The sequence below is a fragment of the Castor canadensis genome, chromosome 11, assembly GCF_047511655.1.
Source record: "Castor canadensis chromosome 11, mCasCan1.hap1v2, whole genome shotgun sequence".
Lineage (NCBI taxonomy): Eukaryota > Metazoa > Chordata > Mammalia > Rodentia > Castoridae > Castor > Castor canadensis.
The window spans coordinates 26041920-26067903 of NC_133396.1; the positions used below are offsets into that span (position 1 = coordinate 26041920).

General features: G+C 38.3%; 1 protein-coding gene across 3 annotated transcripts in view; it reads right to left on the minus strand.

Moving 5' to 3' along the window:
• Positions 1-25984, minus strand: part of Znf652 (zinc finger protein 652) — a 56325-nt gene that overhangs the window by 12340 nt on the left and 18001 nt on the right. For 2 of the 3 annotated variants that reach the window (XM_020171363.2, XM_074045979.1), the window contains exons 2-5: positions 6294-7446; positions 3807-3954; positions 3359-3474; positions 2821-2965 (exon numbers count right to left, since the gene is read on the minus strand). In XM_020171363.2, the coding sequence (XP_020026952.1) occupies positions 2821-2965; positions 3359-3474; positions 3807-3954; positions 6294-7205 (1321 nt within the window). In that variant the 5' untranslated portion in view covers positions 7206-7446. Of the gene's footprint in view, positions 1-2820; positions 2966-3358; positions 3475-3806; positions 3955-6293; positions 13069-25984 lie in introns of those variants that run through there. The other variant, XM_020171366.2, reaches the window with a different exon arrangement.

A 25984-nucleotide genomic window follows, 5' to 3' on the forward strand; every position in this document is an offset into this window, starting at 1 on the left:
TATATAATATTATAGATTTAATATATATTAATATATATATAAAGGCAGATGACAGGCCAGGGGAAAGTATTCCAATATTGGTGTTAAACAAGGTCGAACATACTTAATATATCAAGAACTATTATAAACAATAAGAAAACTTGAACACTGCTATAGAAAGACGGACACAGAAAAGAAAATATACTGATGCCCATAAGCACATGAAAGACTGTTCAATCTTACTTACTAATAAATAAATGCAAGTTAATACAAGAAGAAACCATTTCTTGCCTATCAAATCAGAAAAGATTTTATTAGCTATAGAAAGGGCTGGAGGAATGAGGACTCTCATGACACCTGTGGTAATACATATGGAGGGCTATTCTGTAATACATGCCATCAAGCATGTATTATATCAAACAGGGAACTGGCTAAATAAATGGAGAAAACATCCTTAACTTATAGGATTGTTGTAATGGTTATATTGATTAAGTGAGTTAATGTATATAAGGCACTTAAGATAATGCCTGGCTACACATGCACAATAAATGATAGCTACTATTAGAGCACATTTATAAGAAGGTATGAAAATTACATTGCTGATATGATGTGATATGAAATGGGTTAAAAAGCAGATTACAACAGAGTATAAAAGACCCAATTTTGTTTTCTTACTATATGCATGAATACACAAACACTTATGCATAATATTTATTTATTAAGAATTAGAAGGGTTTTGTTGTTGCTGTTTTGTTGTTTGTGGCGCTGGAGATCTAACCCAGGGCTTTGCACCTGTTAAGCAGCACATCCTCTACCACTGAGCTATACCCTCAGCCCTTGGAAGAATTTTTTTCTTGGTGGTAGTAGTGGTACTGGGGTTCAAATTTAAGGCATCGTGCTTGCTAGGCAGGCACTCTACCACTTGAGCCTCTCCACCGGCCCTGGGAATTTTTTAAAAATAAGTTAAACAGGCCACAATGTTAACAATTGATTAACATTGGTGGTCTCTATATAGTAAGGTTTCATTTTTATTTTGTTTATATTTTTCATAGCTTCTCATATACTTTAATAAGTATGTATTTCTCTTTTAATAAGATAAAATATTAAGTGAATTATATTCCTTTAGAAGAAACAGGAAATGTTCAGCCTGCATACTGATTAAAGAAGAATACTTAACATAAAATTTATTCAGTAAAACTAAAATAGTCACAAAATATACAGCTTGGTTTCACAGTATGGACTTTCAAGGGTCTGAAGAAAACACAAATGGACAAAAGGGAAGAAAGAGAAAGAAATGCAGGAGGAGGAGAGAGGAAGAGACAGGGAGACATGCAGAGAAAGGGTTAATGGAGAGGCAGCGCCCTCAGTGCAGGAGACTCCTCTCAATTTTATGACTCCATTAAGCACCTGGGTGCCAAGCCACTTGTGTAGGAATGTGACACAACTTCTGCCTTCAAAAGAAAATTCTGTTTAGTTCCATACTTTCCTGCCAAGAAACAAAAAAAAAAAACACCTGAATCCTAAAAGGGATTCAATTGAATCAAGAGCCCATTCCAAGAGTCGCCAAATTATAAGTACAGAATATCTTAAATACTCTGATAGATCTTGCTATTTTTTGTGCTTTTTATTCAACGTTATTACTACTTTTTGAGGTCTAATGTAACTAATCAAACTCTTCTTATGACTTTTTGCCTAGCCTAATACTTAAAATCTGAGGGAGCTCTGTTCAGAATGAGAACAAAAACTACCCAGTAGTTACTAGCTACTTTTTCTTTGGACTGCAACAGAGAAATCGGGACTAAAATTGTCCAGTCATGGGTGGAATTTCTGCACCATTACTTAAGTAAAAGGAATAGGCCAGGCTGGCAGAGTGGCTCAAGTGGTAGAACACCTGCCTAGCAAGTGTGAGGCCTTGAGTTCAACCCCAGTACCAACAAGCAAACAAAGCAGCAGGCTAAGCAAAATAATGTCCTATAGCTCTTTGTAGCTCTGTTACTCTGTAGACTAAGAGAGCCTAGAATGTTATTAGATTTCATTTAAAAATGTGAAAATGTTTCATGCTGCTCAATTTGTACAAAGTTGGTTAAACACAGAACATCAAGTTCAGAGTGTGAAACAATGATAGTACTTTCAACAGGAGCTATTATTTTAGCCAGGTCCCTGGAAACTGGATAATCAAATGCTTATAAGATTTAAATCCATGTATGGAGCATATACCCCTAAATACACAAAGTGGTGAACATTTATTTAGATGGATTCCTGAAAGGTAGTGAATTTGGCAAGTCAAATTCAATAAACTTCTTTTTTTTGGCAGTACTGTGGTCTGAACTCAGAGCTTCATGCTCCCTAAAAAAGGACCACTTCGCCAGCCCTTTTTTATGTTGGATATTTTCAAGATAGGGGCTGGAGAACTTGCCCCAGTTGGCCTGGAACCGTAATCCCCCTGATCTCTGCCTCCTGAGTGGCTAGGATTACAGGCATGAGCCATTGGTACCTGACCTCCTCCATCTTTTTAAGGCCTAGAATCCTTTCCTTAGAAAAATATCACATGCATATATGCTAATAAAAATAAATAGAAAAAAAATGCATATATACACAAAAGAATCCAATGTCTTAAAGAAATCTGCAGTTAAAAGGCATTCACAAATAATCCTTTTAAAATAGTTATAAAAACCAAAATTTTCAGAATTACAAATTTGTATTTTTATATATCAGGCCTATATAAAGAGGGATTTTCACTTAAAATGCAAACTCGAGGTTTAGAATTTTTTACAAAACAGATCCACAGATGATCGTCAAGCAGCACTTGAGGCCCAGCGGCACCCTCCCCAGAGTCCTTACCAGTGTGTGTCTTCATGTGCTCGTCGAAGTACTGCTTCATGTTGAAGTCCTTGCCGCACCACTGGCACATGAACTGCTTGTGTCCAATATGGATGCTCATGTGGGAGCGGAGCTGGTACTTGTACTGGAACCTCTCGTCACAGTTCTGCAGGGGACACAAAGGACAAGCACGGGTTTACCTGAGCGCACCCTCACATAGTCTCTGACATCAGATTTATTTTTCATACTCAAAATAGATCCTGTTTGTGTCAACTGTTTGGCTTTACTATGTTTCTACAGCTGAGTTCTGAATAAGAGGGAAATTTTCTCATATAATTATCACTGGCACATACTCAACTTCTCTGAGTCACTGAGTTAATCTAAGTGAGGTAACCGTATATTAAGTAGGACATTTGTCTTCCTAGTAGTGAGTGCATGAGAAGCGTCTGAAGATGCAGTGGCATGCAGCCTTGTGCCTGTGTCCCAGCGCCTCTCTCACTGCTGCACCATCTATACAATGCTCGCCACAGGCCTAGCCTGTGTGAGGCATGTTCCTTACCTCGCATCTGAAGGGCTTCTCTCCAGAATGCTGCAAGGAGTGCACCTTGAGTGACATACTGCGTTTGAATGACTTTCCACAGGTTTCACATGTAAACGGCATGTCTTTTGTGTGTGCTGCAACACAGAACACACTTATACTCAAAACAATTCCATCAAAAGCTCAAATTGGAAGAGACAGATGTCATACTGTAAGGCACTTAATTTTCTACATTCTTATATGTGACACTTTAATACCAATGTTCTGAAGAGAAAAATAAATAGCAATGTTGAAAAGAGATCTGGATGGTGAAGCCAGCACTAACAAATTTGGTGATGCTTAGTGAAGACATGTTGCATTTAGTCTCAACATGTCAGAACTGACCAAAGCATGGCAGTTCTTCATGTCTCGTGCAATCTGCAGCACAAAGCACACCGAAAAAGGGGTGAGAGAAGAGCAGAAAACTTACCAACCATGTGTTTCCGCACGTGGGCCATCGTATAGAATTTCTTCTCGCAAATTTCACAGGCAAATTTCTTTTCTGCATATCCGTGGACAATCTTGATATGTTCATGAAGGGACCAGAGTTTCTTGAATGATTTGTTACAGGAAACACACTGAGCAGGATAAACAGAAATAATCTTTACTTATTGGGGTTTGCAGAAAGACATACCGGCCTCCTGGCAGATGAAATGAACATAATATTCTAGATTCAGGGCACAAGACCAGAATCCAAACAAATGCTATTTCTTCATGGAGTCCAGATTCCAACATCAACACCTGTATGTTCTATTTTCCAAGATACATCTTTAAGAGACCCTTTGGGAGTATGAAAACAATGGTAAAAACTAACACAAGAAGTGGAAAGTTCCACCAATATCAGAGAAATGACTGTTATTATCATCAAGTTAGAACTGTACCTATGAAAAGAACTTTTAAGGTTTTTTAGTACATGGATTACCACATGAGGCCACCTCCCACACATGGATCACCATACAGTTAATAATAGGTGTTTACCAGAGAACACAAACTCATTTTAAATTAGTATAAATAAAACCAAGATAAAACAATATACATAGTAATCTTTATAAATCTATGAGTATAACAATGTTTTTATACCTTATCGAATGCATTTGAACAATTCATTAACACAAACAATTAAGGTTTATTATATTTTCCTAAATCTAATTTACTCTATTAACATCTCCCTCTGGCAGAAGCTAATATAACCTCTAAACTGTTAGCATCATTCTTCTTTTTCCCCTATAGACAAGCTCTAGATCTCTCTTACACACATCTGTAAGAAACACCTATTCCTTGTGTTATGGATTAATGGACCAGAATACCAGGCATAAAGCATATCAAAATAAAATATTCTAGTTAAAACAAAGCAATACCAAGAGGATCTTGGTAACTGCCAGACTCTGGGGAATAAGTTAGTATTCTCAGTAAATGAAGACCTGTGAACACCACTGTCACTACAGGAAACAGTTGAAAGATAAGCCTTTGGTTGGTCACTGCTCTAGAAAAGGACAAACTACTCCTATAAGCCATCTTTTAGAGAGGGTTTTAATTTTTGCATGTTATCAGGTCATCAGGATTACTAGGATTTACACAAAAATACAGCATAATGTTCTTTAGAAACATGGAGGATTTTCATTTAGCAGAACCCATGAAACCTAATAGAAGTTTAAACAACCATAAGTATAAAAAGGATTTGTTAAGTGCTTTGCTTTCTGTAACTCAAAGCAAATTTAAGTTTTAAAAAAAAACTATGGACACAGATCAGGAACACCTTTTCAGTATGGAGTTTGACCCCTAGGGCGCAGCACTGCACCACATTCCTCCGCAACAATTCATGGCCAAGTGAGGGCGCTGGCAGCTGCTGGAGAGCACCAGTGCTAAGACTCAGTCTTCTTATGTTAACTCAGTGTGTGGAGATCAAGTCACAGTTGACAAGTCAAAAGCAGTGGAGTTTTAGCAAATTTAATCTTTATGATTAAAAAAAAATCTCTTCAAAGTAAAGCACTGATTAAAAGCAATAGAAGAAAAAATTCAAGGTGACTACCAATATTAACAGCACTCCAAAAAAACAAAACAATGTATCTTTTAAAAACAGGTTAGCTTAAATATGGTACAAAATATTTTAACTGTACATATCTTAAGGAGATATTAACAGACTTACCTTTTATAAACATCCATTAATATGCAAACCAAACCAATACAGCTGCAATCACTCAGCATAATGTAATTAGTATACCTCAACCTATCACAATACAGTTCTTTCAAGATACACCAACCTGGTTTGAATACCATGTTTTGTTACCTTAACAATATTGTACAGTAGCATTATGTAACCCTATTGGCAGGTGAGCAACATTTTCAACCAGCTCAGCCTCTGTTTAAAGTTTGCATATTTTCACGGGCTCAGCCTCTTGACAAATTTAGTGTTGCCATCTCTCCATTGGTGACAGCAAACTCCCTCTTGGAGATCTTCCATTTCCACAGGTCTGAGTCATTAAGGTTTTGTCTGTAATCAGCTGCACTAGAATCTCACATCCTTTTAAACAGAAAGGAACTTTCTCTATACCTGACTTTTACTCAACATTTCCTACTTTGAAAGAAGACACCAGAACGAATTATCTCACATGTCCTACAGCAGTGATTTTCAGTGCAAAGTCAGAGCTGACTTTACGTCCTGGTCAATCATCTATAACAGATCCCCCTTCCAATGTACCTAGCTTCCCACTAGTCCAGAGTCAGTTAAGTGTAATGCTTTTGAAATACAACGTTAAGCCTTGGTTTTTAAAAGACCCAAGCAGCAGTTTCTAAAATGATAAACTGGTGAAATCTGTCCCTTCAGCTCTACTGTATTTATTCTCTTGGGCAAATACCAGATGATTTGAACAGCCAGGCTCTATCCTGGAAAGTTTGCCCTCTTGGTGATGAGACCTACCTGAATGTTTTTTTCACAGTCTGTTTGCTGGTGAAGGGACAGCTCACTTTCCAGGACAAACTTCTTGCCACATTTATCACAGATCTGCATGCGCCTGTGAGTAACGTTCATGTGCTTCTCCAGGTACCAGCGAGTATTAAACACCCTGGGGCACTTCTCACAGGTCAGAGTCTCTTTCTCTTCACACTTAGCTTTCTGGACTGGTGCTTTGGGCTCCTTTGTGGCCCGCTTCTTACGCTTGGGTGGCTCTACACTCTTCCTACGCCCTCTTGTAGTTCTGGGAGTAGGGGAAGTGGCAGCTGCAGCAGCAGAGGCAGCTCTCCTCGTTCGCCTTTGTGTAACGCTGACTTTCTCCACTAGCTTCTCCTTTTTCTTCTGCCTTTCATTCTCTCCATAGTCATTGCTGTCATCAGTGGCCTCTTCCTCACTCTCTTCCTCTTCCTCCTCACTGCTTGTCTTAAGAACAGGAGTCTCTTTGGACTGAGAAGAGACACCCTTTTCCCCTTTAGATACATTTAACGTTTGATTATTAAGGTTTACCTCCACTATGATCTGCTCCCTTTTGTAAGAGACTTCCTCCTCCTCCTCCTCTTCCTCCTCTTCTGTGTCATCAGAATTCTCCCGGTCTTCTTTGACAGCACGCACGTCAGACACTGCTCTTGTCTCCCTGAAATATGGCTGTTCCTCTGTCTCGTGCAGATGTGGTTTGCTCATCTTGTTGTCTACTAACACAGAATATGGGCTTCCTGATTCTCTTTTATACACTTTGGTGGACAGGTCAAGTTCTTGGTTGGCACCATGATAAAAGGTAGATGGCACTTGACCCCGACGGCTATCTTCTTGTGCCATCCCTGCTACATGCACAGCACAGTTTTCAACCAGCTCCTGACAAGGACTGGCTGTGTGGCTCATTGGTAAGTGACTCAACTTATTAAACAGTTCAGACTATAGAGAAATAGCTTTAAAACAAGGTAATTACTAAGCCTCATCCACAGAGACCTACTCAAGTGAAAAAAAGACACTTCTGGAGCCTGTGTGCAATTCTTCCGGTGTCACAGCACCAAAACATGTCAAACAGGGTTGGATTACGGCAAGAGCAGAGCACTGCTGGTTTTCTTCTGAAGAGAGCTGCAAGTGACTTGGAGCATCTTATCTACAAGAGAAAGGAAAAATCAGATCCCACCATTTTCCTTCTCAGGGCATGTATTTGTTACAATAAACAGAGCTTAAAATTATTGGGGGAAGATGGTGGGTGGTTAAAAGAGACTATATTAACATAGATGGGGTGAATTTGATCAAAGTATATTACATACATGTTGTAAATATCACAATGATATCCCTTTGTACAATTAATTTATGCTAATAAAAAATTTTTTTAATTATTAAACTCCTTCCATATACAATGCTTTATGCTACTTAAATGATTCAGCCTGGCTTATTACTTTACTGGCGTATGTGAGTCCACATTTTCTGTTAGGATATAAATTCTCTGACAGCAAGAGCCACATCTGTCCAGTTCACCTATGTATTCTCAGAGTTTAGCATAGTGCCTAGCATATAGAATATATCTGATGAGTAAATCACTATCTATTACTGGGTGGCATCTGTTGTTATCCTAGATGCTGCAGGATACATTGACATGGCACAATATATGGTCTTTGTCCACAAGGCATTGACAGTCTAGTTACACAAGATACCATGAAACACTCAACAGCTTTACATGGGCAGACTTTCTTTTAGCATCAGTCACCACAATGAGAACCCAGGAACAAAGGTGGCAGGCCAGGTACTGCAGACCATGGAAATAAAACAGCCAATTGGCATAGTCACAGAAGAGAAAAAAAATTTCCCTAGCCTTAAATAATTTATAGACTAGGTGTACATAAAACTGTTTCCAGAATTTTGAGAGTGATTTCAAAGTTTTTAAGCCTTTTAAAATTTGTTGTATCAGCTCACTAGGTCTACTCAACAACGCGGTGATTTTTCCCATGTCAGTTGCACAGAAGTCTAAGTTCTGAGAAACAGTAACCATCAGGTTGATATGGTTCCAAGTTAAAAAAAAAAAAAAATCCACTAAAAAAAAAAAAAATTAGAAAGGCAACCAATTTGCTCTGTGACATGCCTCACACTGCCGTTTAGCCAAGCACCTAAGCGCTGAGTCATCTGAATCCTGCAGACACCTACCCTGCCCAGCTGACAAAGGAAGGAAACTAGTGCTTACTGAGTGCCTGCCATGTGCAGGACACTGCAAGCTTTTATTATCCCTTACTTATACTTAATAACCTCTGTAAAACTTTGGGATTGATTTTAATTTTTTATTTTCCTCTCTTTTGAAAAAACTTTGGGTTGATTTTTAAACTCTTTTTTTTTTGTTTTATTTGAAAGTTATAATTTATTTCATTTGGGAATAAACTCATTTTCTTAAAAGTAGTCATTTAAAAAAAAAAAGCATCCATGATTTTGACCAGTCGTGTATCAACTGTACTTGGGCCATCTCAGACCCATTCCCCAGAGGCAATAATGTCATTTTAGCTATTTCCCTCTGGGTATTTACTTCCATTTTTCTATGTATGAATATATATTCTCATTTTTGACACTTTTGTCCAATTTCAAATATTACTTATCTCCTACTATTGTTTGGTTATAAAAATCAATTTTTATGGCTTAAATTATGATGACTGTGAATAGTAACTATTTTTCATTCCCTTTTGCTATGGTCTTCTGTCTTCTCTTTCATTCTCTCCCATTTCTTTGTCCTGACCTTTTTTTTTTATTGTGGGCCTGGGGTTTGAACTCAGGCCCTCTACTGTTTGAGTCACACCTCCAGTCATTTTACTCTGGTTATTTTGGATATGAGGGTCTGGAGAACTATTTACTCAGGCTGGCCTTGAACCACAGTCCTTCCCCTGTAAACCTCCAAGTAGCTAGGATTACAAATGTGAACTAACTGTAATTGCCCAGCTTCAGACTTATTCTTTTTTAAATTTTTTGTTTTTTACTTTTGCTCTAGTGGAATTTCAGAAAAGAGTGGTAATAAATGCCATAATGATTTGACATCTCAGTAGATATATTTATACATTTTATATTTATAAATGAGGAAATTATGGCTCAACTTTGCAGGATGTGAGGCTTTGGGAATGTACACATGGCAGACAGCAAAAACACCTGTATTCAAAATGATCAGAAAGAAGAAGTACGGGACCAATAAAGCAGAACTATGAAAGGTATTCATTCTCCTAAGAAGGTATTGTCCTCATTGGTTTTGTTGTTGTTGTTGTTGTTGTTTTTTAGTGGCACTGAGGTTTGAACTCAGGGCTTACCAGGCAGGGGCTCTACAGCTTGAGACACCCTGCCAGCCCTTTTTTGAGATAGGGTCTCGTGAACTATTTGCCCAGGCTGGCTTCAAACCACAATCCTCCTGATCTCTGCCTCCTGAGTAGCTAGGATTAGAGGCATGAGCCACTGGTGCCTGGCTCTCATTGTCCATTTCTGTTATGGCCAAGGAAGACAATAGGGAAAAAAGGGAAAAAATAGTCAAGAGGATGAAGCCAGGGACCAGAGAGAAACAGACAAGCAAGCAACTATTAGAGAATAAAATCAGGGTCTGTTTGAGAGCATCTCCAACCCCCACAAGGGCCCTCTCAATGACTGCTCAGAGGACCTTCAGAATTGGCTGCAGTCCACTGAATGCTGTATGTCTCCTGTTCTATCCCTTCCAAAAGAGAATGTTTATTTTTATAATCTTGTCTTTATTCACTGTTGTATTCTATACTGCACTGGGGGCAGCAGATCATATGTCAATTTCTTTCCTAAATTTCTAGATCAAGAAGAGCAACATTTAAATTAGGCATGATGATGCATGCATGCCTGTAATCCCCAGCTACTCTGGAAGCAGGGGTGGGAGGATCTGGAATTCAAGTCCAGCCTGGGTGAAGGTAGAGGGCAAGACCCTGTCTTAAAAACAACCAAAAAAAAAGGGCTAGGGTATAGCTCAAGTGGTAAAGTATTTGCCTAGCTTGCTCAAGGGCCTGGGTTCAATCTCTAGCACTGGGAAGAAAAAAAAAGAGGAAGAAGAATAGGGCATTGACATTGAGTACTTTATCTTGGGGAAGAAGTGAGTGTATTTTGCCTTTAAGAGAGAACAGACCAAGTATCTGAATACCAAAAGCATGGACTGTGACAGATTTGCTATTGAGAAAGTACTTTTATCTCCCTGGCAGAGGGAGGTGTGCTTCTTGGCCCCCCAGATGAGGCCACATGACTAATTATGGCCACCATGCTTGAAGCTAAGTGGGCCACTTCTGAGCTACTGTATTTACTTGCTAATGTACAAGAATATGGTTGTTCCATCAGCTTGGATCACTGAGCAATGATAAAAGCAGAGCTCCAGCCAGGTGTGGTAGTGCATACCTATAATTCCAGCATTCAGCAGACTGAGGCAGGAGGATCTCCAGTTGAAGGCCAGCCTGGGTTACATAGTAAGACCATCTCAACAACAAAACAAAACAAGCAGAGCTTCCTTGCTAATCTAGAGATGTAATGTGACAAAGAAAGTCTTCATTGTTTCAAATCACTTGGATGGGGAATGTTTTTTAATACAGAATAACCTAATGTAGTTCTTTTGTGTCCATGTGTGTGTGTGTATATATTTATAATGTGTATGTATACATCATACATATGTTAGCTGTCTCTGTATTCAGTTAGACAGCAGAGACAGTTAAATTACTCTGTGAAAAAACTAAAAATCAGCTGGCCACAGTGACTCAAGTCTATAATCCTAGCTACCCAGGAGGTGAAGATCTGGAGGATCACAGTTCAAAGCCAGCCGAGGGGAAAAAAAAGTTCTCAAGACCCAATTCCATGTGCCTGTCATTCCAGCAGTGCAGGAGGTGTAAATAAGAGTATCTCAGTCCAAGGCAGCCTGGGCATAAATCAAGATCCAATCTCAAAAATAACCAAAGCAAAAAGGGCTAAATGTATGACTCAAGTGGTAGAGCCCTGCTCAGGAAGTGCAAGGCCCTGTGTTCCTATGTTTAAACCCCAGTACCACCAACTGAAAAAAAAAAGACTAAAAAGTGGAAATATAAAAGGGCTGAAGATGGGAATTCTTTCATAATGTTAGATGACAATAAATAAATCCTTTCTTTTAAAAAATTCAAAGTACTCTTTTTTTGTTTTGAGATAAAATTTCACTACATTGCCAAGGCTAGCCTTGAACTCAGCCTTCCAAGTAGCTGAGACTACAGCTGTGCACCACAATGCTCAGCTTTATTTTATTTATTTATGGTGGTACTGGGGTTTGAACTGAAGGCCTCATGTTTGCTAAGAAGGCACTCTACTTGCACTACTCCATCAGCACTCTTCATTCTATTTTAAGTGATGTGCACATATATATATACTCCCACATGAATCTGAAAGTGGTATCTCCTCACCATTCAAATCAGGAAAACTCACAGAAGCATCAATAAACTAGTCACAATGAAAGATACAGTCTAAGTGTTCATTTTGAAACATACACGGGCATTCTACCCACATCTTAACTTTCTTCATTTGATTTTAGCTTTTCCCTTATCTGAGTTTTGGTTATAGTCTTTCTTTATTCTCTTTCTACAAAATTTACAATATCTTCGAAGAACAATAGGAGTATTTTATAAAACCAAAACACAGTAGGGAAATTAGGATCTTCCACTGTCCATTATCTAACTCTCAATGTATCCTTGATCCCAACTTACTTCAGATCATCCTAATTTAGATTTTTACAAGACTCTCCAGGTGAATATATTGAACTCTAGTTTGAAGGTAGAGAGAAGCAAATAAGAAATAAACACCACTGACATTTAGAGCTGCTTAACCTCATTAGAGATATTTAAATTCATCATCTTTCTTTTTTTTTAGTCAGTGTTGGGGCTTGAACTTAGGCTTGCTAGGCAGGCACTCTACCACTTGAGCTACTCTGCCATCCCTGTTTTTGTGTTGGGTATTTTTGAGATAGGGGCTTGAGAACTACTTGCCTGGGCTGGCTTTGAACTCAATCCTTCTGATTGATCTCTTCCTCCTGAGTCACTAGGATTACAGGTGGGAGCCACTGGCTTCTAGTTGGTTGGTTGTTTCATGTGAATGTAGCCCAGCCTGGCCTCAAACTCATGATCCTCCCATCTTAGCCTCCCAAAGTTCTAGATTACAGGCATGTGGCCACCACACCAGGCTTAAATTCATTTTCCTAATGGTAATAAAACAAGTTCAAGTGTTCTTAGAGATCATTGTATTTATTTATAAAATAAATTCCAAAATTAAAACGGGTCATGCCTAGTGTCTTACTATAGTTAATGTACACAACTTGGAAGGGAAAATGTGGTTTATGTGTTAGAGATATATAAATTGAGGTGCTTGACCAAATACTATGAAGAAAACATTTTTCTTTTTTGAGACAGTTTCACCATATATCCCAGGTTTCCTTGAACTTGAGATTCTCCTGCCTCTGCTTCCTGAGAGCTTGGATTACCAAGCACCACCATGTGTGGCTTAAGAAAAAAATATGATAGTACATTATAGACAGTACAGCTTCCAGAATGCTTTTTTTCCAGAATTTTTTAATGCTATCTTTTCCTAAGCGGTCTACAAAATAAGTTAATAGTCTTCAATAATGTTTACTTAAATTTAATCTTTTTTTTTTTTTTTCCGGTGCTGGGGACCGAACTCAGGGCCTTACACTTGCCAGGCAAGCGCTCTTCCACTGAGCTAAATCCCCAACCCCAAATTTAATCTTAAAAGAAAAACAATTTCATTCCCTAAAACTTTTTTTGTCCTGAAAAGTTATAGGTTTGTTTTTTTTTTTTTTGGTGGGACTAAGGTTTGAACTCAGTGCTTGCAAAGCAGGTGCTCTACCACTTGAGCCACACCACCAGTCTATTTTGCTCTGGTTATTTTGGAGATGGGTCTCATGAACTATTTGCCCAGGCTGGCCTTGAACCACCATCCTCCTGATTTCAGCCTCCCAAGTAGCTAGAATTATAGGCATGAGGCACTGGTGTCTGGCTCCTGAAAAGTTTTAATAGTTACTTTTTTGACAAATTTAACATTGTTTCCTTATTTAAATATGTCCCTGAACATTCTCCTAGTACTTTAGAAAGATTCCAAGTGGACTTTCTTTCAAGTTAGAAGGGCAACCTGGTAAATCCTATCAATCTGCTCCCTCAGCTTACTCCACTTCCTTCAGAACCACTCCTACCAACCTGTTCCCAAAGCTCAAACCCCCTTGCACTGTCAGGCCTCTGTCCAGCTGAATGAGAGGTTTCTAGAGCATCCAACTATCTAGAAGAGCAGGCCTAACCTAAGGCTACACAGAAAATGAAAAGGACAAGGGCTAAGAAATAATACCAGCAGAGTTCTTCCAAACAAATGATCGCTAGGAAGAAAGGGCCAGGATGGCATTTATATATTGTGCTACAGTATTAGTCTGCTACTTCATTCAAAATTTTACATTTTCAGAAAGCTACTCACTTCTTTCTCCTCATTAGAAGACACTGTTAGTGACATACTTGCCAAAAACAGCTATTGTCGAAGACTTGGAGAGTCAAGCTGTTACTTAACAACTACTATATGCTTAACATGACCAAAAAAAAAAAAAAAAAGTATAAAGGAATCTGAAAGTTTAGAAGAGACAAAGCATATGATTTGGAGGAAATCAGGAAAATATTTATAAATAAGAGTACATGTCAGAACAGCTTTGAAAGACAGATTAAGTTTTTTGTTTTTTTTTTTGCTGTTATTTGTTTTTTGTTTTTTTTTTTTCAGACAGAGTCTAGCTACATAGCCCAGACTGTCTTCAAACTCATGACGCCCCATGCTGTGATTACAGGTATGCATCACCACATCCGGCTTGGCAGGTAGGTTTTAGATGTACAGAAATAAAGGCAGAAAAGATCATTTGTAGAAAAAGAAAACCAGAATGGTATAATGGTTTGGCATATTCCTGAACAAAGACAGTTTAAATTGTTTAGTTTTGCTAGAATACAGGGCTTGTAGAAAGGAGAGGTGGCAAGACAAGTGAATTATTACCATATCGTGGCCAACCTTAAAGGCTGGGCTAAAGAGTTTGTAGTTAGGATGGACAGCAAGATAGAATCACTGAAGGTTTTTAAAGAAAAAATTAGAAACAAATTACAGTTGTTTTAGGGGTCAAATTATATGACATCAAATAATTGTATACCTGTATTTAAATAGACTTTTAAAATAAATACATACACATACAGGCAATACAAAAAAACATGCAATTTTGCAAGTCAGAATAAATTTAGAGTAAGTAAAGCTTATTTTTTTTCTTAATATAGTAGGCTCTACTTGCCTGAAATGAATTAAATCTCATCATACTCTATCCTTTCCTTAAAATAAGTCTTAACAATAAGAAACCTTTCCATATTCCTTATGGTGAATACTGGAAGTGTGAACTACTTAAGATGCTAAATGCCATGTAATTTCACAAGGGCAGAGAGAGACAGGCCCCACTGCTCTCGTTCTTTTACATAAAACAAGCCATATTATTATGGAACAGAAGGTGAGACCAACCAAGCTTTGATGGGACCAATAACTAGGGGTAATTGCTAACCCAGTTTTTGGGACTGTCAGCCCTTCACTTGTACCAATCTATACCTTAGTAGTTTTCCAACATAAAAAGTGGAAGCCACAAAAACAAATTGCAAAACTGAAAAGCTTGGAAATTTTTACTCTCGCCACAGTAAATACTTGGGTGGTAGCTGTAATGATAATCTGTATTTATATGATGTTTTATAGTTGACATAAAGCACACTTACCACATAATTGTTAAACACTTACTAAGTGCCTACTATGTGGTAGGTATTACAGGGAACTGGAACCATCAAGGTACTCCAGATCTACATGGAGACAGACAAAAAAAAACCAAAAACCAAAAAACACACAGCACAGACTTTAAGAGCACAAACTCTGAAGCCAGCCTGCTGGCATAAGACCTACTCCTGATTGAGGTACGTAGCTCAGTTGTATAGGGCTTGCCTAGAGTGTACAAGGCTCTGGTTGGATCCTCAGCACCACAAAGAAAAAAACCAAAATAAATAAATAAATAAAATAAAAATAAAAACCTGGTGGCAACACCTACTAGCTGTGTGACTTTGGGCAAATTACTTAAGGAAACTCTCTGTCTCATTTTCGGCATCTGTAAAATGGAGATGAAATCTAGCGCATAGGTTTGCTACTAGTAAATGCTTGTGAGAGAATTTAGCAACAGTAAGCACTATTATTAGTGTTTAGTAAATAAACACATCTGTACATTTCATGTATGATGGAGGTGCAGAAAATGAGGGATTTACCCGGTACAAGGTGAACAGAGAGTAGATAAAGCTGGAGTTGGCCCCGAAGGCCAGGCAGATTGAGGAGGGAGGAGATGGGCATGCTGCATACAAAAAACACAACATGAAAATGACAGGACTGAACCCTACAGAATTCTGCTTAAGCATCACTACCCTACAACTGCATGGACTGCTGCTCCTACTTTACAGCCAAGGCTCAGTTAACAAAGTTCCCATCGGCACTGCTGGCAAGCAGAGGAGCAATTGCTAGACTTCAGGTTTTCTAATGAGTCCCAGTTTATCTCACCTTCCTACTAAGCTAATGGTAGGCAATTATCTGAAAAGACACTCGGTTTTGAACAAAAAAAAATCTACATGACACAAAGTAAAAATAATTCAGACTAGTGCTTAAGGGTCTGCATTTTACCTTTAGAATTCACACCTCCCTTCATAATGCCAAGTATTGGATTAATTCATGTGGATACAAATCAATTTTCAATTTGAACCACTGCAGTTTGATTTTCATAGTAACTACTTTTGGCAAACTAAGATTCAAAATTTAAATTATGTTTTTATTCATCTTCTTGCAACAGAATGGTTAAGCTTTAAAACGGTTAAAACCTAAATATATTTGTGGGTTTTGGATGTATGATGCAGAGTAAAACCAAAACTCACAGTGAAAAGACGATCAACAGCATACTTATAACTGTCCTTCATTTCCAGAGCCAGGCATGGTGGTGGACACCTATAATCCCAGTGCTTGGGAAGCTAAGGTAGGAGGATGGAGAGTTAGAGGCCAAAATGAGTTGCATAATGAGACCCTGTTCCAAAACAAAACAAAGAGCAGGGCACAGGTGGCTCACACCTAATCCTAGCCACTCAGAAGGCAGAGAAAAGGAGGACTGTGGTTCAATGCCAGCCCCCAGCAAGCAGTTCACAAGACCCTACCTCAAAAAAACCCATCACAAAAAAAGACTGGCAGAATGACTCAAGTGGTATGCCTAGCAAGGGCAAAGCCATAAAAGTTCAAACCTCAATGCTGCCAAAAAAAGCACCCCCCCCCAAAAAAAAAAAAAAAACCCAAAACCAAAACAACAAAGAATATCCTTCATTTCAAAGGGGTTCACAGTATCAACAGAATATACTAGGACAGCTACCAACACCAACTTGCAAACATCTACTTAACAACAAACAAAAACCCCAAGTGACATTTATCACTGGTCTGTATTTCACGTAAGCATTCTCAAATGCCTATATTTTATATAGTTGAAAACAGAACCGATTTTCTTTTTTGGCAGTACCAGGGTTTGCACTCAGGATTTCACACTTGCTAGAGCTCTACCACTTGAGCCACTCACTCCATCAGCCTTTTTTTTGTGTTGAGTATTTTAGAGACAGGGTCTTGTGAACTTTTTGCCTAAGGTGGCCTCAACCCTCAATCCTCTGGATCTCTGCCTCCTGAGTAGCTAGGATTACAGAAAACAGAATTAATTTTAACTTCATTTCATGCAATAAAAATTTAATACATCAATTATTTCTAAGCAGTCCATCTAATTCATTCTCTGTATGAAACAGAATTGAGACATGCCTGTCACATCAGTTTTAGAGAAAGTTTTTTTTAAAAATAAGATTTCCCGCAGTTTTTTTATATATGCATTTAAATCAGACTGCCATGTGATTCCTCACTAATACCAAGTACCACTAGTGGAAGAGGACAGAGAGCAGTCTCACAGTCCTACCTAATTCTACCCAATTACTTGCAAGCACCAACAGTCTCCACGTTTCCTTATAAGACAACAAAACCTAGCGTTATTACTCATCACACAGTCAGTTTAAGCAATATTAACCTTCACCAGGAATCCCCTCTAGCCAAAGATGAAATTAAATACTAAAAAGCCACCTTGCATGTGTACATGGTCACAATGCATATTCAAAACACTTCGCATTATTCAGTTCCATTCACATGCAACATTTACAGGTAGGAAGATATTTTAAACAAAATAGCTATTTTTAAAAAGAGGGCAAGAAGTTTTGTATGTATTATTGTGATCTTTTAAAATATGACAAAGTCCTGGTTCAAATAAAATTTAGGACCCTTAAAACAACCACATGAACGTACCTACAAAACACATTTTTTTTTTCAGTACTGCAGATTGAACCCAGGGCCTTGCATGTGCGAGGCAAGTGCTCTACTTCATGATCTGGCAAAACACACAATTTTGAGCAATCTCAGTGAAGCCATGACCAAAGTTTGTTTTCTGGAATGCAATTATTTCATACAGTAGTCTATTTTCAAAGTGGCTAATATCTGAGTACCCTGATCACTATTAACTGATATTTTGCCTACTAGCTTTAATAGGAAAAATCAGAAATCTTCTAAAAGGCTTGGTGAATCTTTCTTTCTTAAACTCCAAGAGTTAACCGAGGTTAGAACTAAAGTATATTTAGCAGATATAGGTACAGATATTCACATGTGGCTGCCCACCATGTAACCCCTCATAGGAGGTGTCAATTTGACACCTGAATTAAAGACCCATGTAGAGCCAGAAATGGTGGCACACACCTGCAACTCCAGTACTCGGAATGAAGCTATAGGATCACAAATTCAAGGCCAGCCTAAGTAAGCTACATAGCAAAGGAAAAAAAAAAAAAAACTTTTGTAGAAAATGAAAATAACTCTTGAGAATATCTGCTTTCCTATATTTAAAAAACAACAAAAAAAAAATCACAATTTCTTTTTTCTTTTTTTTTGAGTCAGGGTCTTGCTATGTCACCCAGGCTGGCCTGGGATTACAGGCAGACATCACCACATATGTGTGAATAACATCAGGAAATTCTGGAATTTATACATGTGACCTATCTAAACACAAAGGACTGTTATTGTTTTTTCTCACTAATAATTTTCTTGATACTTCAAAACATAACACTTTGGAAAAAAATCTTAACTACTCTTAGGCAAGCATCAATAAATAGTCTAGAATTAAAAAGTAAGACAGGTATAAACAACAGTCTAACACAAAAACATTTGAAACAAGATAGGAAGGTTTAATCCAAACCATAGCATACCCAAAACATGGCCAATGGAATAGGACTAACTGCTAACACTCGACCAGCTCTGTCCTTTCAGCAGGCCTGTATGTTCCTTTCCTTAACAGCAACTTTAAAAAGTTTTGAGATTCTTTTGAAAATTACAAATCCTCTCCCCATCCCAAAAATGAACACACAAATTTTTACATGGAGTTTCTTGGGGTCTTCTCATTTCCAGAACCCACTCATGAATTCCCCCAAGGGCACCAAACTGCAAGATAAGGACTATCAGAGAGCAGACCTTTCTCTTCCTTATGTGTGTGTTTATTTAGACAAAAGGTATAAAATCAGTTTTACTCTACCTTCTTCCCTTCTCTCTCTATCTCTGCAACATATGTATGGTCAGACATTAACAGTACACTAAAAGGAGATTAAGTCTGTAGTTATGCACAGAAAGGTCTGTACATGGTCTAGAGTCATGGTCCTGGTCTAATTTCAGGGAGGAAGCACAATAGAGCCACAGAGAGCTTAGTGTGAACCCCAATATGCTCCTTAATCAGGTGCATATGACCTTGGACAGGACAATTAATTAAACCTCACCCATGCTTGTACATGAGTATGAGCACCTGCACGTAAAGGGTCTTTGTGAAGGTTTAATCCAACCATGCAGACAAGCTTCTGTGCTACACAAGAGACTGCAGTACTGGCTTCCCCTCCCTATCTGAAAAGACCTTTCCTGAAGAAGTTATAAATTATGGATGACAGATGAGAGGTTTATGTAATTTATAGCTTGTTAAATTCACTGTTTCACAGTGAATGTGAAGTTGTAGAAATGGGGGGAAGGAAAAATAAGTTTAAAAAATGAAACACCCACAAGCTGCTGAAGAAACATACAAATTGAGCTCTATCAATATTAAAAATGTAAAGCTGGGCATGGTGGTACATATCCATAATCTCAGCACTTCAGAAGCAGAGGCAGGAGGATTGAGAGTTCGAGGGCAACCTGGGCTATCTAATGAGATCATGTCTCAAAAACAAAACAAAACAAAATGTTTGTGCATCAAAGGACAGTATCAAGTAAAGAGACAATATACAGAATAGGAAAAATTATAAATAATAGATCTGATAAGGATCTAGTACACAGAATATAAATGAACTTTTTACAACTCAATAATAAAAACAAACTACTCAAGATAAAAATGGGAAAAGGATTTGAATATTTTTTCCAAGAAGATACACAAACAGCCAAAAGATATAGGAAAAGATCTCATCCTCACTAGCCACTAGAGAAATGTCAAGCCACACCACAATGGGACACCACATCATATCTACTAGAATGGCTATAATAAGAAATTATAAAATAGCAAGAGTTAGTGAGAATGTGGAAAAATCAAAGCCTTATATATTACTGGTAGAAATAAAAAATGGTTCACTTTAGAAAATGGTTTGGCAGCTCCACAAAAAAGTAAAATAAAGAGCTATTCCAATTCTAGATGGAGACCTGAAAATACACTATAACATACAAAAACTTGAACACAAATGTTCACAATAATAGCCATAACAGTCAAAAAGTGAAAATCCAAATACACATAAGCTAGTTAACAGATATGTAAGATGTATAACCATAAAATTAAATCAGCCATACAAAGAATGAAGCACTGATACATGGTACGGCATGGGTGAACCCTAAAAGCATTATACTGAATGAAAAAAGACACAAAAGGCCACATAATTGTATGATTCTTTTTATATGAAATGTCCAGAATGAATAAATCCATAGAGACGGAAAGCAAATCAAAGACTAATAGGAGTTGGGCTAGGGAAATGTAGGCAGTGACTGCTAATGGGTTCCAGGTTTGTTTGGAGGGCAATGAAAATGTCCTGGAATTAAATACTGGTGATAGTTGTACAACCTTGTGAATATACTAAAAACCACTGAATTGAAACTTTAAAATGGTAACGTTTATGTTATATGAATTATCTCAATAAAATGGTTAGACTATCTAGATACTAACAGTCCAAAGGTGATCTGAAACTATAAGATTATGTGAAAACAAGTTATGATATTTCATATAAAAATGACTTTTTTTTTTTTTTTGGTGGTACTGGGGTTTGAACTTATGACATCATACTTGATAGGCAGATGCTCTACCACTCGAGCCACTCCACCAGCCCTTTTTAGTGTTGGATATTTTTGAGATAGGATCTAACTATTTGCTGGGCTGCCTTCAAACTGCTATCCTCCTGATCGCTGCCTCCTGAGTAACTAGGATTATAGGCGTGAGCTACCAGCACCAGGCTAAGAATGACATTCTTTATGGCTTTTTGTTGTTGTTGTTGGCAGCACTGGGATTTGAACTTAGGGTGTCAGGCTTGCTAAGCAGATGTTCTTATTGCTTGAGCCACTCCTCCCCTAAAAATGGCATTCTTGACATTCTTGAATCACTAGATAGCTTATCAAGTATAAACTAGGTCCTACCAGCAGAGATGCAATGAGACAGACTACAAAGTAACATCCACAGTGCTGAAAGTCAGAGGACCTGGATGGGTTCTATTTGAGGCTTTTCCATACCGCTGGGCAGGCTATGTTACATTTCTAGTGCTTAGCTTTTTCTACCATGAACTTAAGGGACTTCCTTCCACCATGTACATTTAATGTTCCACAATTTGTGCTGATCATTTGTGACCTCTTACTTAATTTATCTGGTCACTTACTGCCACACAGGTAATTTCCAACCTTTCAAAATTAAGGGCTATGATACACTCCTTCCTCACCTTACCCTGCCTTACTCTCTCTTCTTTACTTTTTTAAATGTGTGTAAGAATTTGAATTTAGGTCCTATTTTTATTAAGTAAAAAAGCCAATCACTGTATCTTGGTTTGACTGTAAAATGTTACCATGATTTCCATTTGACTCTTTAAACACAAAAATTAACTTATAAGTCTCAGTTTGGGGACTCCTGGGTTAAGGGACTAGAATATAGTCTTGAAATAAATATGATGCCTAATGGGATTGAGGCTACAACCTTAGCCATGGGATAGGCAAATTCTTCCAAAAACAACACTGGGCCTACCACACTTTCTTAGGGCAGAGAGAGACCTGACCACATTTAACCATTCCTTGGATGATTCTATTCAATCCTGTGCCTTAATGAGAAAGTATTTAAGACAGGATGCCAAATAGAATGTAGAAGATATCCTTGAAGCCCCAGACACCTGCCATACCTATGGCCACTTTTATTTCTTATAATCTTTTTTTTTGAGATACAATCTTGCTATGTAGCTCAGGCTGGTCTCAAATTTAAGATCCTCCTGCCTCTGTTTCCCAAGTGTTAGAATTACAGGCCTGTACCACCACACCTGACTATGGTACCTTTTTTAAAACTATAAATCAAAATGTTGAATGAAATAAAATTTAGTAAGAATGCTACAACTACATCAAAATTAAAGGCAAAAGTGCTCAACTACTCTGTAGGCAGTTTTGTGCAAAACTTTACTAAATAGAGGTGATCTCTGTTGGATGTTGGCAGATTGATCCAGTGACCCTTCCTCCCTTTTGGGAAGTATGGCTGGACTCAGAGAAGAGGTTGATGACTGGGGTTACTGAGTTACAGTGAGTGAATCTGGAACATCAAAGTGGTAGGGGTGATGGACTGCTGTGTTACTAAAACTTCTGCTACTCAAGACAGAGGCTTATATGTGAATGCCCGTGTCTTTCTTCCCCCAACAGAGAAATCAACTTTTACTTCTCTGATGTAAAGGTAAAGTTTTATTGGTAAAATAGGCTTATACAGTAAGCATTTTCTGTTCAATTCCTACATTCTATTCATCCACAAACTTTGACTATCATCTGCATGTAAAGTACAAAGAGTCTAGTATAAGAGGAAGATGTTTACTTACTTATTTCTTCAAATAATTGTTGTATTGATCCTAATCTTCACAAGCTCAAAATTTGGTCAGGAAGCCACACCCTATGCACAAAAAAATAAGTAATGCTGGGAGCCAGTAATTTTAGCTACTTGGGAGGCTGAGACCAGGAGCAATGAGGTTCCAGGCATGCAATGTTCATGAAACCTCATTTCCAGAATAACCACAGCAAAACGGACTGAAGGTGTGGCTCAGCAGTAGAACACCTGCTTTGCAAGCATGAAGCCGAGTTCAAACCCAGTCTCACTATATTAATAATAATAATGACTGTTTTTTTAAGGTGGCATATAATTATTCAAAGGAGCATGACAAATGTAGACTGGACATGCTATGGAAGACCGTGTGAAGAGCATGAGACCTGGGCTAGGTCCTGAAGAACAGAAGGGATCAGAAAAGACAGAGAGGAGATTAGGAGACATTCTGGGCATGGGGGGTGCTGCATGTGTAAAGCCGCGGTATTCATGGTTAAGCAGTCTACTTGGGGGACAGGAGATATGGGCCCTCCTAAAGAAATCTTACAGGGATTAGCAGGTGATAAGGTTACAAAAGTAAACAAAGAATAGAGGAGTTTGATTTAGAGGGGTGAGAAATATGGACACCACTGAAGGGGGCAAAAAGAGCAAAACTGGGGAGATTAAGAGAATTTGCTCCTCAGAAGAGAGAAGGAAGAAAGAAAAGGATGATTTGGACAATTAGAATTTCTATTCTTATATTTAGTAATAGGAAAATATAGGTGGAAGAGAAGAGAAGGCATATCATTTTCATCCTTTTTAAGACAATAAGCCTCAAATTCAGGGACAGTGTTTTTTGCACAGTAATTAGGTAAGGTTTTTGTTAATATTGCAAAAATTTCTCTACATCAGTCATTAGTATATTCCCTTCAGCCCTCATCTCTGTTCCTAGCAATCGAATTTCATTAATTTTTCAATATTCATTCAAGTACCACCATCCTAGTTCTCTGCAACCCCCAGTCCTAACACATCTTGCTGTGCTGGTTCTCTATTATACTTATCATTCTACTTTGTATGCATTTATTTTTATTTATTTATTTTTTGGCAGTGCTGAGATTTGAACTCAGGGCTGTGTGCTTGCTAGGCACATGCTCTACCACTTGAGCCATGTCTCCAGCCATGAAAATTGTTTTATGTTCACATTCCCTCTGCCAGTGATTGATTCAAACGTGGGCCCACAACCAAGTTCTGGATGATGGGATTTAAGTGGAACTCTGATGGGAGGCTTCTGAGAAAGCTTTCTGAACCCTTGAAAAGCCTAAAAGATAACTACCACTTTCTGCTAAATGTCATCTTGCCTGGACGTGATGCCTGGAACTGTGGTACCATCTTGCAGCTATCATGGGAGTTGGCCAAAGGACAAAACAGACATGTTCAAGCTGGCAGAGCAGATGAGTAAGAATGAGTTCTGCATTATGTCACTAAACCATGGATTTAAACTGATGCTAGACAAAGGCATGTTGTTACTGATGGAAGGTAAATTTTCTCTATTTTCAAATTGTTTTCAGTTGGCTTTTCTATTATTTGAAGCCTAAGCATTCTAATTTATATAATATTTGAGATGCAAATTGGACATTTGCATAAAGTTTTCAAGTAGCCACTTGGATAGAAGAATCTCTAAGCCAGGAAAGAAGTCAGGGCTGTAGCTATGTACTGATGGTCTCTGACTTAAAATAATTTGACTTATGATCATTCAACTTGATGGTGCAAAAATGACAGGAATTCATTAGGAGTATATTTCAGTAGGGCTGTAACTCAGTAGCTTAACACTTGCTTAGCATGCACAATGCTCCAGATTCAATCCGCCACAAGCACGAGCGCACACAAAGTACTTTGCATTCTGACCTTTTCCCAGGCTGAAAATATTCAGAAGATACTTTGTCATAAAGTTGATCAACAGCAGTGAGCTACAGGATCACAAAGGGGAGAAATGCAGTGCTCTGTGTCGCTAAGCTATGATGTTCAGTAGGTTAGGTGACTGAATGCAGGTTTCTGGGTTTTTTTTCCCCAGTATTAGGGTTTGAACTCAGGACTTTGTGCGTATGAGACAGAGCTGGAGCACATAGCTTGAACCACACCTCCAGTCCTTAAATGCAGTTTTTACATATATTTTCAATTTATGATGGGTTTATCTTATGACAAAATTCTTCAAAAGTTGAAGAGCATCTGTGTTTGGGAGACATCTCCATACAGAAAAAATTACATTTAGAAGACTGGGAGTAAGTAGAAAAAGGCTGAATACCAAGCATTAGGGCACTCCAAGGATAGAGAAGAAAGTGCTAACAAAGAGAGAAAAGCTACCAAATTAACAGTGAGATAAAAGAAAAGCACTAAACTGCAGAGTACAGAAGCCAAGAGATTAAAATAACTTTTTTAACTGATTTTTTGGTGGTACTGGGTTTTGAACTCAGGCCTTTCACTTGCTAGGCAGGTTCTCTACCACTTGAGATATGCTCCCAGTCCTTTTTTGCTTTGTTTATTTTTCAGGTAGGATCTCTCATTTTTGCCTGGGACCTCAGACCTTGATCCTCTATTTATACTTTGTTTCCCAGAATAGTTGAGATGACAGGCGCATATGCCTCTATGCCCAGTTTTTTATTGGTTGAGATAGTGTCTCACTAATTTTTTGCCCCTTGATCAAGATTCTCTTGATCTCTCAAGTAGCTGGGATTACAGTGTGAACCACCATACCCAGCCTTTAAAAAAAATTTTGAGAAAGAACTGGCCACCTATATCAACTGTTGTTAAATAAAGAGCAAGACAAGAGAAAAATGACAACTGATATTAGTGCCTGAATAATTCCTTAACATGAAGGCCCTGTCCTTTCACCAGTCTCTACTCTCTGAGGAAACAAGAGTCTTGAGTTAATTAGTGTCCCGGATAAGGGTTCAGACTCGCTGCTTTCTGCAGCTCCTACTCACTGGCTATGGCCCCAAATAAGCAAGGCTCAGTGTGAAGAACAGGGAACAGAAGCCAAGGATAAGAAGATGGAGAGGGACTCAAATAGAGGAAAGGTAAGGATCCAGTTTTTCAAGACAGGAGAGAGTCAAGCATGATTAAATGCTGAAGTGAAGGATCACCTCTTGCTACAAAACAACTCCATTACAAGAATATGATAAAGGAACAACACTGAACTCATTTCAGAACACAGCAAGCAAAAGAAAAAAGATGGGAGACATTTATTTATTTGTTTGTATATTTATTTATTTACCAGTACTGGAGTTTGAACTCAGGGCCCCATGCTTGCTAGGTAGGTGCTCTACCACTTGAAGTCACACCTCCAGCCCTAGGATGGAGTTTTAAAATACAGTAATAAAGCTGAGCATGGTGGTGTAACCTCAGTCCTTGGAAGGCTGAGGCAGGAGGATCAAGAGTTCCAGGCCAGCCTGGGTTACAAAGCAAC